This window comes from Hyperolius riggenbachi, chromosome 10, assembly GCF_040937935.1.
Source record: "Hyperolius riggenbachi isolate aHypRig1 chromosome 10, aHypRig1.pri, whole genome shotgun sequence".
Lineage (NCBI taxonomy): Eukaryota > Metazoa > Chordata > Amphibia > Anura > Hyperoliidae > Hyperolius > Hyperolius riggenbachi.
In genome coordinates, this window is record NC_090655.1 from 215,424,652 (window position 1) to 215,442,471 (window position 17,820).

At 44.4% G+C, this 17,820-nt stretch overlaps 1 protein-coding gene across 2 annotated transcripts; it reads right to left on the bottom strand.

Annotated features, from left to right (window-relative positions):
- Positions 1–1,696: 1,696 nt before the first annotated feature.
- Positions 1,697–15,365, bottom strand: LOC137534487 (zinc finger protein 25-like). 2 transcript variants are annotated; one of them, XM_068256005.1, is made up of 8 exons: positions 15,298–15,365; positions 11,459–11,577; positions 11,206–11,340; positions 10,587–10,779; positions 10,266–10,357; positions 7,178–7,460; positions 2,453–2,992; positions 1,697–2,344 (listed from the first exon to the last, which is right to left on the bottom strand). In XM_068256005.1, the coding sequence occupies exons 2-8, from the start codon at positions 11,534–11,536 to the stop codon at positions 2,196–2,198; spliced, it is 1,470 nt and encodes a 489-aa protein (XP_068112106.1). In that variant the 5' UTR covers positions 11,537–11,577; positions 15,298–15,365; the 3' UTR covers positions 1,697–2,195. The 2 variants fall into 2 exon arrangements, with proteins under 2 accessions (XP_068112106.1, XP_068112105.1); XM_068256004.1 differs by having other exon boundaries at positions 1,697–2,992.
- Positions 15,366–17,820: the final 2,455 nt, after the last annotated feature.

A 17,820-nucleotide genomic window follows, 5' to 3' on the forward strand; every position in this document is an offset into this window, starting at 1 on the left:
TGGGAACAGATTTGATATACCTGAAATATCATTTTCCCTGGACTTAGGGAATCTGAAGTGAAAATAAACTTACGATATAATGATTTGTATGTACAGGTCCTTCTCAAACAATTAGCATATTGGGATAAAGTTCATTATTTTCTGTAATGTACTGATAAACATTAGACTTTCATATATTTTAGATTCATTACACACAACTGAAGTAGTTCAAGCCTTTTATTGTTTTAATATTGAGGATTTTGGCATACAGCTCATGAAAACCCCAAATTCCTATCTCAAAAAATTAGCATATTTCATCCGACCAATAAAAGAAAAATGTTTTTAAAACAAAAAAAGTCAACCTTCAAATAATTATTTTCAGTTATGCACTCAATACTTGGTCGGGAATCCTTTTGCAGAAATGACTGCTTCAATGAGGCAATCAGCCTGTGGCACTGCTCAGCTGTTATGGAGGCCCAGGATGCTTCGATAGCGGCCTTAAGCTCATCCAGAGTGTTGGGTCTTGCGTCTCTCAACTTTCTCTTCACAATATCCCACAGATTCTCTATGGGGTTCAGGTCAGGAGAGTTGGCAGGCCAATTGAGCACAGTAATACCATGGTCAGTAGACTATTTACCAGTGGTTTTGGCACTGTGAGCAGGTGCCAGGTCGTGCTGAAAAATGAAATCATCTCCATAAAGCTTTTCAGCAGATGGAAGCATGAAGTGCTCCAAAATCTCCTGATAGCTAGCTGCATTGACCCTGCCCTTGATAAAACACAGTGGACCAACAACAGCAGCTGACATGGCACCCCAGACCATCACTGACTGTGGGTACTTGACACTGGACTTCAGGCATTTTGGCATTTCCCTCTCCCCAGTCTTCCTCCAGACTCCGGCACCTTGATTTCCAAATGACATGCAAAAGTTGCTTTCATCCGAAAAAAAAGTATTTTGGACCACTGGGCAACAGTCCAGTGCTGCTTCTCTGTAGCCCAGGTCAGGCGCTTCTGCCGCTGTTTCTGGTTCAAAAGTGGCTTGACCTGGGGAATGCGGCACCTGTAGCCCATTTCCTGCACACGTCTGTACACGGTGGCTCTGGATGTTTCTCCTCCAGACTCAGTACACTGCTTCTGCAGGTCCCCCAAGGTCTGGAATCAGTCCTTCTCCACAATCTTTCCCAGGGTCCGGTCACCTCTTCTCGTTGTGCAGCGTTTTCTGCCACACTTTTTCCTTCCCACAGACTTCCCTCTAAGGTGCCTTGATACAGCACTCTGGGAACAGCCTATTCATTCAGAAATTTATTTCTGTGTCTTACCCTCTTGCTTGAGGGTGTCAATGATGGCCTTCTGGACAGCAGTCAGGTCGGTAGTCATGATTGCGGTTTTGATTAATGAACCAGGCTGGGAGTTTTTAAAAGCCTTAGGAATCTTTTGCAGGTGTTTAGAGTTAATTAGTTGATTCAGATGATTAGGTTAATAGCTCGTTTAGAGAACCTTTTCATGATATGCTAATTTTTTGAGATAGGAATTTTGGGTTTTCATGAGCTGTATGCCAAAATCATCAATATTAAAACAATAAAAGGCTTGAACTACTTCAGTTGTGTGTAATGAATCTAAAATATATGAAAGCCTAATGTTTATCAGTACATTACAGAAAATAATGAACTGTATCGCAATATGCTAATTTTTTGAGAAGGACCTGTATAGTACAGCTAAGAAATCAAATATTAGCAGCAGAGATATAAGTCTAATATTGTTACCAGTACAGGAAGAGTTAAGAAACTCCAGTTGTTATCTATGCAAAAGAGCTTCACCGATCTCTCCGACTGTCAAAGTCACAGAGAGCTCTGTCTTCTGAAGCTTATTATCGCAAGTGTCAGTCACTGTAGTTTGTGTTTTTCTGCAGGGGAAACTTCAAAAGTTCACTAGCCTGCTCTGTGAAATCATTTAGATGCTGAGTGTAGTGTGTAAACTGCAAATATTAGAGAATGATGCAATGTTATGAAAAAAAAAGCTATATAACGGAAAATAAAAATATGAGACGCTTTTCTTTGTTACTAATGCTCTAGTAATTATCCGTACTACACAACCAATTCATTATATCATTTTTTTTTTCACTTCAGTGTCACTTTAACAACTCCATTTTTACGATGAAATTTCTCTAAACTGAAAATAATCAAATCTATAGAATTAAACTCTATATTTGTCATAAGTATCAGCAGCTGTGCTTTTTCTGGTGTTCAAGTAGACCTTCTTTCCGTGTAAAACATTTGTCGCACTCAGAACAAGAAAAAGGCCGCTCACCTGTGTGAGTTCTCTGGTGCTTATGCAAGTTTCCTTTATGACTGAAGCCTTTCCCACACTCTGCACAGGTAAAGAAATGCTCACGTGAGTGAATTCTCTGGTGCTCAAGAAGGGCTCCTTTATAAACAAAACATTTCCCACAGTCTGAACAAGAGAATGGACGCTCACCTGTGTGAATCTTCTGGTGTTTAAAAAGGGATCCTTTATGAATAAAACATTTCCCACACTCAGGGCAGGAAAACGGCTTCTCACCAGTGTGGACCTTCAGATGACTTTTGAGGGCAGATATATGAGTGAAGTTTCTGTCACACATGGTGCACGAAAAGGGTCTTTCCACAGTGTGAACTCTCTGATGGATCTGCAGATGCCTGGCTTCTTTGAAAGATTTCTTACACTCAGAACAAGCATAGGGCCTCTCTTCATTGTGAACTCTCTGATGCCTAACAACATCTGACTTCCATCTAAAACATTTCCCACATTCTGAACAGGACAATGGATGCTTTGATGCATGCGTCTTCAGGTGCAAAGCAAGAGAGGCCTCAGAATCGCAAAATTTGCTGCATTCAGGACAAGGCAATATTCGGTGATGGGCGTTTCCAAAAACAGGGTTTCCCCCAGGAGAAAATTGAGCTGTGCAGTTATCTTCCGAATCATCTTCAGGATCTGATATGAGGTGTTGTTCCAAGGTGTTCACATTGTGTCTCCCACCTAAAGGAAAATTATTCCTATTACAGACGTTAATGTTTCATATTCTACAATCAGAAGACGTGTAGGCTGAACTAGTAGTCATCAAAGTCACTGAGCCCCATCACAGACGTGGGCCACCCAAACCAACTATAGCACACTGGGTCACAGAGATGATATTCTTATGCATGGGATGGAGATGAACCTACACCCACCTTAGCTAGTAAAAATATGGACTGAAGCTGAGGAATGGAGATGGGCTTTCTACATGGCATACTAGATGCCAGTTTTATTTCTAGGGAATGTGATGTTATACTGTGGAATGGAGATGGGCCTTTCATATTGTGTACAGTATTTCCTCATTTGTTGGGAACATGTTATACTGAGGAACGGAGATGGGCCTTTCATATGGTGTACAGTATCTCCTCCTCATTTGTTGGGAACATGATGTTATACTGAGGAATGGAGATGGGCCTTTCATATTGTGTACAGTATTTCCTCATTTGTTGGGAACATGATGTTATACTGAGGAATGGAGATGGGCCTCTCATATGGTGTACAGTATCTCCTCCTCATGTGTTGGGAACATGATGTTATACTGAGGAATGGAGATGGGCCTTTCATATGGTGTACAGTATCTCCTCCTCATGTGTTGGGAACATGATGTTATACTGAGGAATGGAGATGGGCCTCTCATATGGTGTACAGTATCTCCTCCTCATGTATTGGGAACATGATGTTACACTGAGGAATGGAGATGGGCCTCTCATATGGTGTACAGTATCTCCTCCTCATTTGTTGAGAACATAATGTTATACTGAGGAATGGAGATGGGCCTCTCATATGGTGTACAGTATCTCCTCCTCATTTGTTGGGAACATGATGTTATACTGAGGAATGGAGATGGGCCTCTCATATGGTGTACAGTATTTCCTCATTTGTTGGGAACATGATGTTATACTGAGGAACGGAGATGGGCCTTTCATATGGTGTACAGTATCTCCTCATTTGTTGGGAACATGATGTTATACTGAGGAATGGAGATGGGCCTTTCATATGGTGTACAGTATGTCCTCCTCATTTGTTGGGAACATGATGTTACGCTGAGGAATGGAGATGAGCCTTTCATATGGTGTACAGTATCTCCTCCTCATTTGTTGGGAACATGATGTTATACTGAGGAACGGAGATGGGCCTTTCATATGGTGTACAGTATCTCCTCCTCATTTGTTGAGAACATAATGTTATACTGAGGAATGGAGATGGGCCTTTCATATGGTGTACAGTATCTCCTCCTCATTTGTTGGGAACATGATGTTATACTGAGGAATGGAGATGGGCCTTTCATATGGTGTACAGTATCTCCTCCTCATTTGTTGGGAACATGATGTTACGCTGAGGAATGGAGATGAGCCTTTCATATGGTGTACAGTATCTCCTCCTCATTTGTTGGGAACATGATGTTATACTGAGGAATGGAGATGGGCCTTTCATATGGTGTACAGTATCTCCTCCTCATTTGCTGGGAACATGGTGTTATACTGAGTAATGGAGATGGGCCTTTCATATGGTGTACAGTATCTCCTCCTTATTTGTTGGGAACATGATGTTATACTGAGGAATGGAGATGGGCCTTTCATATGGTGTACAGTATCTCCTCCTTATTTGTTGGGAACATGATGTTATACTGAGGAATGGAGATGGACCTCTCATATGGTGTACAGTATCTCCTCCTCATTTGTTGGGAACATGATGTTATACTGAGGAATGGAGATGGACCTCTCATATGGTGTACAGTATCTCCTACTCATTTATTGGGAACATGGTGTTATGCTGAGGAATGGAGATGGGCCTTTCATATGGTGTACAGCAGGGCTGCCCAATAGGTAAATCGCGATCTACCGGTAGATCGCAACCGCCTTCTTGGTAGGCCGCGTCTCGTAAATGTTTGTTGCGGCCAGCAGCTCATCATGTTTAGCTGCTGGCCAATAAGGATGCAGGCGAGGAGAGAGGGAGGAGAGAGGCGGCGCGGCCGCTACGTCATGGCTGGGGCCGGCGACGGGCAGCCTGCAACGTGCGTGCTTGTAACGTGCCCGGCGCCGCCCCCAGCCATGACGTAGCAGCCGCGCCGCCTCTCTCTTCGCCGCCGCTTCTCTCCTGCATCCCATTGGCCTGCCAGAGTCTCTCCTCGCCGCCTCTTCTCTGCCTGCCTGCTAACCTACGCTGCAGGTACATATGCCTGGAGGGCCGATATACCTGGCTAACCTACACTGGGGGCCCATATACCTTGCTAACCTACACTGGGGGCCCATATACCTTGCTAACCTACACTGGGGGCCCATATACCTGGCTAACCTACACTGGGGGCCCATATACCTTGCTAACCTACACTGGGGGCCCATATACCTTGCTAACCTACACTGAGGGACCATATACCTGGCTAACCTACACTGGGGGCCCATATACCTGGCTAACCTACACTGGGGGCCCATATACCTGGCTAACCTACACTGGGGGCCCATATACCTGGCTAACCTACACTGGGGGCCCATATACCTGGCTAACCTACACTGGGGGCCCATATACCTGGCTAACCTACACTGGGGGCCCATATACCTGGCTAAACTACACTGGGGGCCCATATACCTGGCTAACTACACTGAGGGCCCATATATCTGGCTAACCTACACTGGGGGCCCATATACCTGGCTAACCAACACTGGGGGCCCATATACCTGGCTAACTACACTGAGGGACCATATACCTGGCTAACTACACTGAGGCCCCATATACCTGGCTAACCTACACTGAGGGCCCATATACCTGGCTAACCTATACTGAGGGCATGTAACCTATGCTGCGGGCACATATACCTGGCTAACCTACGCGGGGGGGGGGGGGGGGGGGGCGTGCTTAGCATTTAAACCGTTGGTAGATCTCCTGGCCTCTGCAAATTTTAAAGTAGCTCGTGAGCCGAAAAAGTGTGGGCACCCCTGGTGTACAGTGTCTCCTCCTCATTTTTTGGGAACATGGTGTTATGCTGAGGAATGGAGATGGGCCTCCCATATGGTGTACAGTATCTCCTCCTCATTTGTTGGGAACATGATGTTATACTGAGGAATGGAGATGGGCCTCTCATATGGTGTACAGTATCTCCTCCTCATTTGTTGGGAACATGATGTTATACTGAGGAATGGAGACGAGCCTCTTATATGGTGTACAATATCTCCTCCTCATTTGTTGGGAACATGATGTTATACTGAGGAATGGAGATGGGCCTTTCATATGGTGTACAGTATCTCCTCCTCATTTGTTGGGAACATGATGTTATACTGAGGAATGGAGATGGACCTTTTATATGGTGTACAGCATTTCCTCCTCATTTGCTGGGAACATGATGTTATACTGAGGAATGGAGATGGGCCTCTTATATGGTGTACAGTATCTCCTCCTCATTTGTTGGGAACATGGTGTTATGCTGAGGAATGGAGATGGGCCTTTCATATGGTGTACAGTATCTCCCCCTCATTTGTTGGGAACATGGCGTTATGCTGAGGAATGGAGATGGGCCTCTTATATGGTGTACAGTATCTCCTCCTCATTTGTTGGGAACATGATGTTATACTGAGGAATGGAGATGGGCCTTTCATATGGTGTACAGTATCTCCTCCTCATTTGTTGGGAACATGATGTTATACTGAGGAATGGAGATGGACCTTTTATATGGTGTACAGCATTTCCTCCTCATTTGCTGGGAACATGATGTTATACTGAGGAATGGAGATGGGCCTCTTATATGGTGTACAGTATCTCCTCCTCATTTGTTGGGAACATGGTGTTATGCTGAGGAATGGAGATGGGCCTTTCATATGGTGTACAGTATCTCCCCCTCATTTGTTGGGAACATGGTGTTATGCTGAGGAATGGAGATGGGCCTTTCATATGGTGTACAGTATCTCCTCCTCATTTGTTGGGAACATGGTGTTATGCTGAGGAATGGAGATGGGCCTTTCATATGGTGTACAGTATCTCCTCCTCATTTATTGGGAACATGGTGTTATGCTGAGGAATGGAGATGGGTCTCTCATATGGTGTACAGTATCTCCTCCTCTTTTGTAGGGAATCTGACGATACTGGGGAATGAAGATTGGCCTTTCATATGTCAAGGTTTTACCCCCCCCACTCCTTCCTGGAATTTTTATAACTTACCTATGCTGGAATTTATAGAAAATTCTTTGTCTTTAATTGTCAGAGTCCTTACATCACACTGCGTAGATTGCTCATCATATGAATGATACAGGTCATCTTCTTCCTCTTTAATTATCCTCATCATTTCACCCTCCTCCGTAGACTGTTGATCATAGGAATCATATGTTTCATCTTCTTCTACTTCCTCTTTAATAGACTGCATAAGTTCCTCTTCCTCCCTAAATTGCCTCTCATCTGTCTCTTCTTCCTCAATGCTTATATGTCTTAGTTCTAGTTCTTCACTCTACACCCCAAAAATCATACAAATAAAGATTAGATCAATATATTTAAAGGGAACCTTAACTGCTGCGGAAAAATAAATTCACTTACCTGGGGGCTTTCCCAAGCCTCCTGCAGCCGTCCTGTGCCCGCGCCGGTCCTTCGGTGCCCTCCGGTCTCCCTCCGCCGCTAAGTTTCGATTTCGGACGACTGCCAGTCGTCCTGGGGCCTCTTCCGCATTCCTGGTCGTAAACTGCAGTAAAGCGCGTCCGCATGACGCGTTTGACGTCATGCGATGACGCGTTTGGCGTCATGCGGACGCGCTTTACTGCAGTTTACGACAAGGAATGCGGAAGAGGCCCCAGGACGACTGGCAGTCGTCCGAAATCGAAACTCAGCGGCGGAGGGAGACCGGAGGGCACCGAAGGACCGGCGCGGGCACAGGACGGCTGCAGGAGGCTTGGGAAAGCCCCCAGGTAAGTGAATTTATTTTTCCGCAGCAGTTAAGGTTCCCTTTAAGATGTGAATAATACAACAATATGAAAACATAAAACACTGTTATCTTTTACAGTTTGAAGATACTTCTGAACAGGACTGTGGAGTTGGAAGCAATTATTGGGTATCTGGAGTATTGAATCCAAATCCTGATATATTTATATTGTAATGAAAAAATACAATATACTGTACAAGATATACAAATAAAATGTTCTATTTCACAGATAATAAACATATTAAAGCATTGCATATTTTGATCCATAAGACACACCTGACCGTAAAATGCACCTAGGTGCATAGGAGGTAAGCTAGAAAAAAAAATTATTCTAAAACTGGTGCAGGGACATCTTCTGGAGCATCCACTAACACCAGCTGATGAACTTGGATCAGACACATCACCAGGGTTTTCACCCTATGGGCTTGATTCACTAAGACAAATAGCATGCCTTATCCGAGTTAACACCCCTTATCAGAGATATCACATCTTATCAAAGTTAACATGCCTTATCAGAGTAGCATAGCGATCGCTACGAACCTGCAGGGGCTCAGGGCAGGATGAGTGGAACTCTCATCATTGCCAATTAGCAGGCATCAGCTCGTAGCGCTCACTATGCTACTCTAATAAGGCATGTTAACTTTGATAAGGCGTTTTATCTCTGATAAGGAGTGTTACATCAGGTAAGGCGTGTTATCTCTGATAAGGCCTGTTAACGTGGATAAGGCATGCTGTTTGTCTTAGTGAATCAAGCCCTATATGTTGATAAAGCCAAAATTTCAGCATGCCAGCCAGGCAACTGGCATTGTTTATAAAAGCATGAAAATGGTAGCCTCCTTATTCCCTTTGAGGCCCAGTGCACACCGGGCGGATCCGCTGGCCGCAGCCGCCTGAAAATCTGCATGGCTAATGTATCTCTATGGGCTGGTGCACACCGGCGGTTTGAGGTTTTTAGCAAACCGCAAACGTGCCTCTTGCTGCACGTTTGCGGTTTGCTTAAAACCTCAAACCACCGGTGTGCACCAGCCCATAGAGATACATTAGCCACGCGGATGCTGATGCGGCCGGCGGATCTCATACAAAATCCGCTCGGTGTGCATCCGGCAAATATCGGCTCTCTGCTCCCAAAACCGCTAGCGTTTTGACGATCTGCTAGCGGTTTTGGTGTGCACTGGGCCTGAGAATAAGTTTTTGCATTCCACATGAGTACTAGGCAATCAGACAAAAGCAATTCTCCTGGAACGTCCCAGTGCCTTCCATCTTTCCTTTGGTTCTTCTGATTTTTATCTATGGTAATAATATTATTTTAAACTTTGTAATTTCTTTATATTATAAAAAAAAAAAATTATTCTTTTTATTGCATAATTGCTTGTTTTAACTTTAAGGTTAATGAATGTTTTAGTTTCTTCAACCAATTTGACAAACAAAATGTACCATGACATAGGTTTAGCTATAGATTTTAGTTCTAAAATGTAAAGGACAACTGAAGTGAGAAGAAAATGGAGACTGTCGTAATTATTTCCTTTTAAACAACACCAGTTGCCTGGCAGCCCTTCTGATCTATTTGGTTGCAGCAGTGTCTGCAGGTGTGTGATACACCTGAAACTGGCATGCAGCTAATCTAGTCAGATCTGACAATAATGTCGGAAACACCTGATATGCTGCATGCTCAGAGTCTGGCTAAACGTATTAGAGGCTGAGGATCAACAGATAGCCAGGCAAATGGTTTTGCTTAAAAGGAAATAAATATAGTAGCCTCCATATCCCTCTCGCTTCAGTTGTCCTTTAATGGTATTGTCATTCAAACTGGTAGTCACTGCCTTGGATGCTCATTAGGGTTCACATTCCTAGCCAGTAGTTCTTTGTTTAGTTCTCAAATCCAGACACCATCTTAACATTTAAAATTGCTGAGCTTTGGAGGTGATGAAATTACCTGTAGGTTGTGCTCAATCAACAAGGACAAGACAAGACAAGACAAATAACATTTATATTGCGCTTTTCTACTGGCGGACTCAAAGCGCCAGAGCTGCAGCCACTAGGACGCGCTCTATAGGCAGTAGCAGTGTTAGGGAGACTTGCCTAAGGTCTCCTACTGAATAGGTGCCTGGCTTACTGAACAGGCAGAGCTGAGATTCAAACCCTGGTCTCCCTTGTCAGAGGCAGAGCCCTTAACCATTACACCATCCAGCCACAAGGGAAAAACATTAGTATATTAAAAACAGAGGAGTCAGAGTTGGAGTAGGAGATACCACAAACTGAGATGTTGGAGTTCAAAGATTTATGGTCCAACTCCACAGCCCTGCTTTTGAGTTGTAGACCTCCATTTCCAGCTGCACCTACCTCATAGTAGTGTGGGTTGGTGTCATCTTCCGGTGCCAATTTCTGGGAAAAAGGAGAACCTGCACAATGTGGGCTTCTGTTACTGGATCCATCTGTGGGAAACACGGACTATCTGAATACACATTTTTTGGGGGCATTTCTGTGAAAGTTTTAATCGAGGTCATGGTATAACCAAATAAAAAAGACTTTAATGGACAGCTGTTTTTGCTCTAGAGCTAACAAAGGTCTTTAGTTTTGCCTTTGGATATTGTTCCTGTGTGTTTATGGAGGATCTCTCCATGCTGCTTTCTCCTCTGCAAGGAAATGAAAGTCTCCTCTTACCCGGAGATGTGAGGGGCAGCTCATTCTTCATCATGAAATCCTTGTAGAGAGCTTTGTGTCCTTCTAAATATTGCCACTCCTCCATCACAATTTCCTCATCTTCATCTTCTAGCTCTCCCTTAAGGACCTTCCGATCTGCCATAACAGTGTCCTCCTCCTCATCCCTCTGTCCTCCCAGAAGTTCCTCCACCTCCTGCAATGCAGGAAATGTGACACAGAGAGCCACAATACAGGGAAACATTCATGTGTAACAAAGTACAAAATAATTCAGCACACATTTGCAACTTAGCAAAACACAATTTAATCCAGGAATAGTAAATGTAAAAAAGGCCTCAAGGCTGCCCCCTGACATCCCCAAAAGAAAACATGTGACATTAAACATAGGCATCCATGCACAGTAAAAGACATTAAAAACATTATGGACCTTGTGCCAGCTGTGGTAGAGGTTATGGGTAGTTCTGAACATCCAAGCACAATCCTCCCCACACAGATATATTACCTTCATTTACCTCCATGGAGAAACAGTAACACCTCCACACCTCATAGGAACCTAACACAACTCATTAGACACACCCTTCCTGTTATTTGATAACGTCCCATGATTCCCAGCACTGCTCACCTCTCCGGTCAGCAGCTCAATTATCTTCTTGATGACTTCTAGGATCATCTGCTTGTTGTTTTTCTTGCATTCTAGTGAGTGATTTAGAGGCAGAGTGATGGTCACATGATCACCAGGCTTCACCAGAGGAAAACCCTGTATTCAAAGAACAAGAGTCAGGTAAAGTTGTAATTCAAGAATGTTTCTCACCCCTCAGTTAGGTGTTTGTTTTCATAACAGTGATGTCATGTGACACTTCCAGAATTCTCCTCACCTCTCCAGTCAGCAGGTAAATGATTTCCAGGGTGAGATTTAATATGCTCTCAGACACATGACTCCAGTCCTTCTCCATCCTTCTGATGTGGTCATGTGACCTCCACAGGAAACTCCTCTCTGTAACGGGATAATACGTTGGGAATTAAAAGGGCTGTAGGGTTCTGGGCTAAGTCATGGTGGTGATATATTATGTGTTGCACAGCCGTTGTGGGATAGACTGTTATGTTATTTTTACCAGCAAGCTATTTTGTCCATGTTACTGAAACAAAAACATCTGCAGTACCAGGGTCATGGCCAACCATGCTCATAACTGGTCACACAAAACACTACATGGTACAGTCACTCAACTGTGGTAAGAAGAATAATGGGTATAAAGCCTTTCCACACTGAGTCCAATGTTATTCTGATGTTATAGTGGCTGGATAGTGTACTGGTTACAGGCACCGCCTTGGACATAGGAGACTTGGGTTCAAATCTCACTGCTTCTTATTCAGTAAGGGCCCTTTTCCACCAGCGCGTTTGCGCTGGCTGAATCGCAAAAACGCAAACCGCTAGCGATTTTACAATCGCTACGGTTTGCTTTTTAACATAGGAATCGCGGTAGGTCATTTCCACTACCGCGATTAGTTTTTGTCAGGAACGCGAACGCGCGGCGGAGCGATATTTGCCGCGATTTTGCTATGCAGTGCATAGCATAGAAAAATCGCGGCGGCGAACGTCGGGGAATCACCGGTAATTGCGATTCAGCAATCGCTAGCGTTCAGCGTGAACGCTAGCGATTGCAAGTGGAAAACGGCCCTGAGCCAATACTAAGTCTGCTGAGCGTGTAAGCCTGCTGAGTGCGCCCCTAGTGGTTTCAGCTCTTAAGCACTTTGAGTCCATCATTAGAGTTATTATTATTATTATTATTATTATTATTATTATGCCAAATGCAGTTATATGAATATATTGTACCTCATACATTTACATGTAGTGCAAATCCCATCATATTTCTCCACCCACATGTACTACAAGTCTCATCATTACATTTCTTTATCCCCATGTGCTACAATTCACACCAGGGCCCATATGCAATTAGCTTTTTCTCCTAGGTGATATTTCACAACTTGTCAATTAAATGCCTTTTAAACCTCAAGCAAGCAAGAAAATACTCCAAATCATTTTTATAGTACTTCATTGCTACTTTTGGTGCTTCTTCAATTGCAAAGTGCTGAAAAATGAATTTAAAAAGAACATGAAAAATGTTAAGCCGCTCTAACGCCGTAGCATGCTGCACTTTCGGGAGAACGTGCAGCGTTACATGTAATGCAACGTGGGCTGTGTGAACAGCCCACTTGTGTTACATTGCTGTGCGTTGGGGGAGCGTTACAGGCGCACTAACGTGCGCCTGTAACGTACCTGTGTGTAAGCAGCCTAAAGGAATACTATCGATACCCAAGTGTTCTAAAATGACAGTGTGCAAATAATGTCTAAGTAGCTGTGTACACATTTTCCTACTTTTCATGTTAAATATCAGAGGCAAAAACTGTAATTTATTGAGGGTAGGATTTAGCTATATTGGGACAAATCAATTGCAGAAGGGGTGTCTGCTTCAATGCACAGCCAGAGTTGCATATCAGACTACAGAAAGCAAATATCAAACATATCAAACTCTGAAAGCAAAAACAGTATGAAAGCTGTGGCAATTAGTTACATTTCCTCTGCTCTCTTCAGACACTTCAGTCAGACACACAGGACACAGGAGCTGCAGCTGTTGGGAGCTCTCTTCTCTGTCACACACAGAGCTACACATCAAGTGTGAGGGGAATTTCCCCTCTCCTCATGGCTCAGCCAGCCGTCAGTTTTGGCGTCAGTAAAATTTGAAAGTATTTTGCTAACAGTAAACAAAGAAGTTGCTACTAAAATGTATACACCAGTACTTAGCAGCACTTCCCAAACAATTCCTGTGTCAATTGAAAAAAAATATGTGAATCGATAGTATTCCTTTAAGGCTGATTTCACACTGCGGATTGGCTGCACTGCACCGCCAAAAGCAGGCCTTGGGGGATTACTGCGTTAGTACGCGATAATCTCCATCTGGCAGCCAGCCAAGTAGGAAGTGCCACTCCCTTCCTGTTGGTGAAATGATCCCATTGCTAAAATACGCTTCCGTGCATATGTGACACTTAAAGGGAAGGTTCAGGGAGGGTGGCTAAAAAATAAAAATCAATTTCCACTTACCTGGGTCTTCCTCCAGCCTGTGGCAGGCAGGAGGTGCCCTCGCCGCCGCACCGCAGGCTCCCGGTGGTCTCCGGTGGCCGACCCGACCTGGCCAGGCCGGCTGCCAGGTCGGGGTCTTCTGCGCTCCAAGGCCCGGCACTTCTGCGTCCCACGCCGGCGCGCTGACGTCATCGGACGTCCGCCGGGCTGTACTTGCATCGGTCATTTGAAAAAACGCGCATCTCTATAAACTTGCATTAGTTCCGGTTCACCGCAGGTCACCGTACGGTAACAACGTAGGTTTGCCCTTCCATTGCATCATGCTGCACCGCATTGGTATGAAAGGCCCCATATTCTAAAATTGCCCTGCAGTGGGGTGCGGTAAAAATACCACACCGCACTGCCCCAGTGGGAAAGGGCCCTCAGGAGGTGGATGTTAGATAGTGGGATCCACATATTGAGAAGAGGTACTGGATACACGTTACACTGTACATAGTCAGCAGGAGAGAGGATAGACCCAGAGAGTACATGTGAGGAGGAAAACCAGAGAACAGCATTACAAGCCCAGAATGAAGGGACACCATGGGATTTGCAGAAGAAAGGGATTAGCAGGTGTGGTGAAGTGTTTTACAACTTTCTAAGACTTTGCAACTGGCTGCAATAATTGATAGGTATTCATCTCAGAAATTGCAACCTAAGCATTTACTTAAATCTGTTGTTATCAGAAAGTGCAACCCAACCTAACCCTATTCTCACACAGAACCCTCCTGGGCCGGGCAACTAATAACCCCCCCTCCCCCGGAAGAGTAGTAAGAACCTCACCCTCCCCTGATGGCAACTAATAACCTGCCCCTGGAGGGAACTAACAACCCCCCCGATGTGCAACTAATAACCCCCCAGGAGGGAACTAATACCCCCCCCTCCTTGATGGGCAACTAATAACCCCCCTGGAGGGAACTAATAACTCCTCCCCCGTGGTGTCAAATAATAACTTCCACTGGAGGGAAGAATTAACCATTCAAATGTAAGCTGCTTTAGAAACACCCATTTGTATGCTATTCTGTCGGGTATGCTAAAATGTTGGAACACCGGCAGTTGCAAATTATTACAGTGGAGATGACTGAGAAAAGCTTTACAGCACATTTCAAAATCGAATAGGTCGCAATATCTTTCACCACACAGGCCTTGGATACAGCTAGGGCTGTACATTGAAGGAGGAGCACAGACAAGTTGCACAGGGGGAAGCAAAGCACACAAGGGATTCACAAGGGTGAAGGCGAAGGATGCACACTAACAGAAGTGTATGAATGACCAGAAGTATAAGGGGCAGAACTAGAATTTACACATGTGACAGGTATAATCAGATTGGGGAAATAAGCAATTCATTAGCTCAGTTGAAAGCTTTATTTCCTGGCTGTGCGCTTTACATGCCAGCCCAGGATCACGTGAAGGGGGGCTGCATGGGGGGTGATGAATACAGAGGGGGCTGAACACAGGGGGGGGCTGCTTACAAGATTTTGAGTTTGCACATCAGAGGGCTTTGCACGCAATTGAGTGCCATTATGGAGGCCCTGATATCTGCCATGGTCTCAAATCTACAGGTAAAAATATTTAAAATAAAAATAATAATGTTATTACCTACTGCCAGTCCCAGCGATGTCTTCTCTGCACTTCACCTCTAGCTTCCGGTCTGTGCGTTCCACTCACTATATGCGAGGGCACCACCTAGAGGAGAATAGTGGAACTGCAAGCTTTACAACAATACCTCGTACTAACTACAAAAAACAAAAGTTTGCTTTCTTAAAACAGAAAGAATTTGCGATAATTCAGGTTGGAGTGAGCTTGAGATGTCTCTCAGTGCAACACTGCTGAATATATGCAAATTAACCATTGTTACCCTTAGAAGCTAAACACACCTCCAGAACCACTGGAATGCAATGATGTGTCAGCTTGTTAATTTGTACAGAGCCATAATAATCCAACATGCATACAGACTGTTTCGGATTGTTTGATCCTCATCAGTGCATGGCATGGATTAATTTGGCTCTATGCAGTAGGGCTTGTAACACCAAGAGGCACAGACTAACCAGCAAGCTCATGGTGACCCAGAACTCATTGGAGTGTGTAAGGGACTACAATGGTCCTAAAAGCCCCCTTATTAAGATGTTAAGAAAAACAAAAGTTTGCTTTAACTACAACAGAGTAACCAAGCAGCTCAGGGTGACCCAAACTACTAGGAATGTATAGGGGGATAAAAGGAACCAAAAAGCCCTCCTACTAAAAAAGCAAACCTTGGTGGTGTAATTGCCTTCTTAAAACAGAAGGAAATTTGCAATAATTCAGTTATAAGTGAACATTTGTGGTTACCCACAATGCCGTACTGAATATGCAAATGATCCCTTTTCGCCCTTGTTAAGCCAAGCAAGCATCCAGAACCGCTGGTGTATAGCAAGCCTATAGCTTTACGTTTTACACAGCCATATCAAACCCACATGTAGACAGCCTGTTTCGGACTTTTGGTCCTCATCAGTACATGGCAGGGATTGATAAGGCTGTATGAACAGTACTCTATCCAGCAAATTGAACATATTATTATTATTATTATTACATGGTGTCATCATCTTCCATTTGTCTGTACAATTGGAGAAACAAAAAGGGGTGCATAATGTCTAGACATTGGTATACATGAAAAGTACATTAGAGATATTGGTACATAGTATATTATTATTGTTATTATACTTTATTTATAAAGTGCCAACTGCCAACAACATATTATGCAGAGCTGTACAAAAGATATGGGAGAGATTACAACCTTAGACAAATGTGTTACACAGAGACTTTACAGTGTTAAACAACGTTACACAAAATAATGGTAAAGTAACTATAAAACAACAAACAAAGGCGTGCAGATTCCAAAAGAAGGTACATATATATATATATAGCAGTCAAGGAACTGAGTCCATTGGTGGTGGAGAAGAGTAAACGGGGGGGGGGGGGGTGTCTGGCTAGCAAATGGGGTTACAACCTAAGGCCTGGAACCCACTAGGAGCGCTTTTCTGGGAAACTTTGTGATTTGAAAAGCTCTTGCTAATGTAATGCTATTGATGTGATCCCACTACAGCAGGGGTCTCAAACTCGCGGCCCGCGGGCCATTTGCGGCCCTCAATACAATATTTTGTGGCCCTCGCTGGCAAAAGCTTCCTTATAGTTCGCTTCAGTGCTCCCAAGTAATAGGCTGCATCCCCGCCGCTAAACAAGGGCTGCAGAGCCCCCAAATCGCCTGGGGGGCAATCCGCAGGCATTTCCTGGAAGGGGCAGAGCTTTCAGCTTCTGCCCCTCCTGACGTCAATCGCCGCACGGATCACCGCCTCTCCCCGCCCCTCTCTGTGAAGGAAGAGTGAGAGGGGCAGGCAGAGGCGGCGATGCGCCGCGATCGTGAAATTCCTTATGCAGCCCAGCCTCATCCTGACTTTGCCTCCTGCGGCCCCCCAGGTAAACTGAGTTTGAGACCCCTGCACTAGAGCAATGTGATTTTATAAAAATCCCCTATAGGATTGCATTAGCAAGAGCTTTTTCACTAGCGATGAGAAATTGCTCCTAGTGGGTTAGGAGGGGTAGACGTAATTACTAAAGGCTCATACACACGTCCAACTTAGTGCACAACCAACGGCACAACATGATCAACCGCACAACATGACCAACCGCACAACAAACTGTTAACCTGACAAATACCTACACACACACCAAGCAGCCAATCAACTAATTTACTAATACAGTATAGTTAGTCACAGCCAGGGACTAATTGTATGGTGATTAGCAAAGCATGCAACATTTTCAAGAAACAAAAGGGAGAAACTTCTACCCTTGACAGCTTACAATCTAAAGCAGGGGTAGGTAGGAAACCTATGGCTCGGGAGCCAGATGTGGCTCTTTTGATGGCTACATCTGGCTCATAGTTAGGCGTTTATTTACTAAGCTACACTGCTCAAGCAGCGCAGCTTAGTGTGGAAGCGCAACTAAAATTTTCAAAGTAGGTACGCTACTGCTGTTGCATGCACTACTAACTTACTCGTGCTCCTCCCAAAACTAACGGCCGCTCCAATTGTCCCACCCTGGATCCTGTCAGGTCCAGTGACTTTGTAGAACGAGATCCCCACACTT

Excerpts from the sequence above, each read along its gene's own strand:
- LOC137534487 (XM_068256004.1), bottom strand. The coding sequence starts at position 11,536 with ATGGAGAAGGACTGGAGTCATGTGTCTGAGAGCATATTAAATCTCACC. Across the intron at positions 11,341-11,458 it reads TTTACCTGCTGACTGGAGAG|GGTTTTCCTCTGGTGAAGCC; the intron begins GTGAGGAGAATT and ends CTTTGAATACAG. Across the intron at positions 2,993-7,177 it reads TTCTATAAATTCCAGCATAG|GTGGGAGACACAATGTGAAC; the intron begins GTAAGTTATAAA and ends ATTTTCCTTTAG.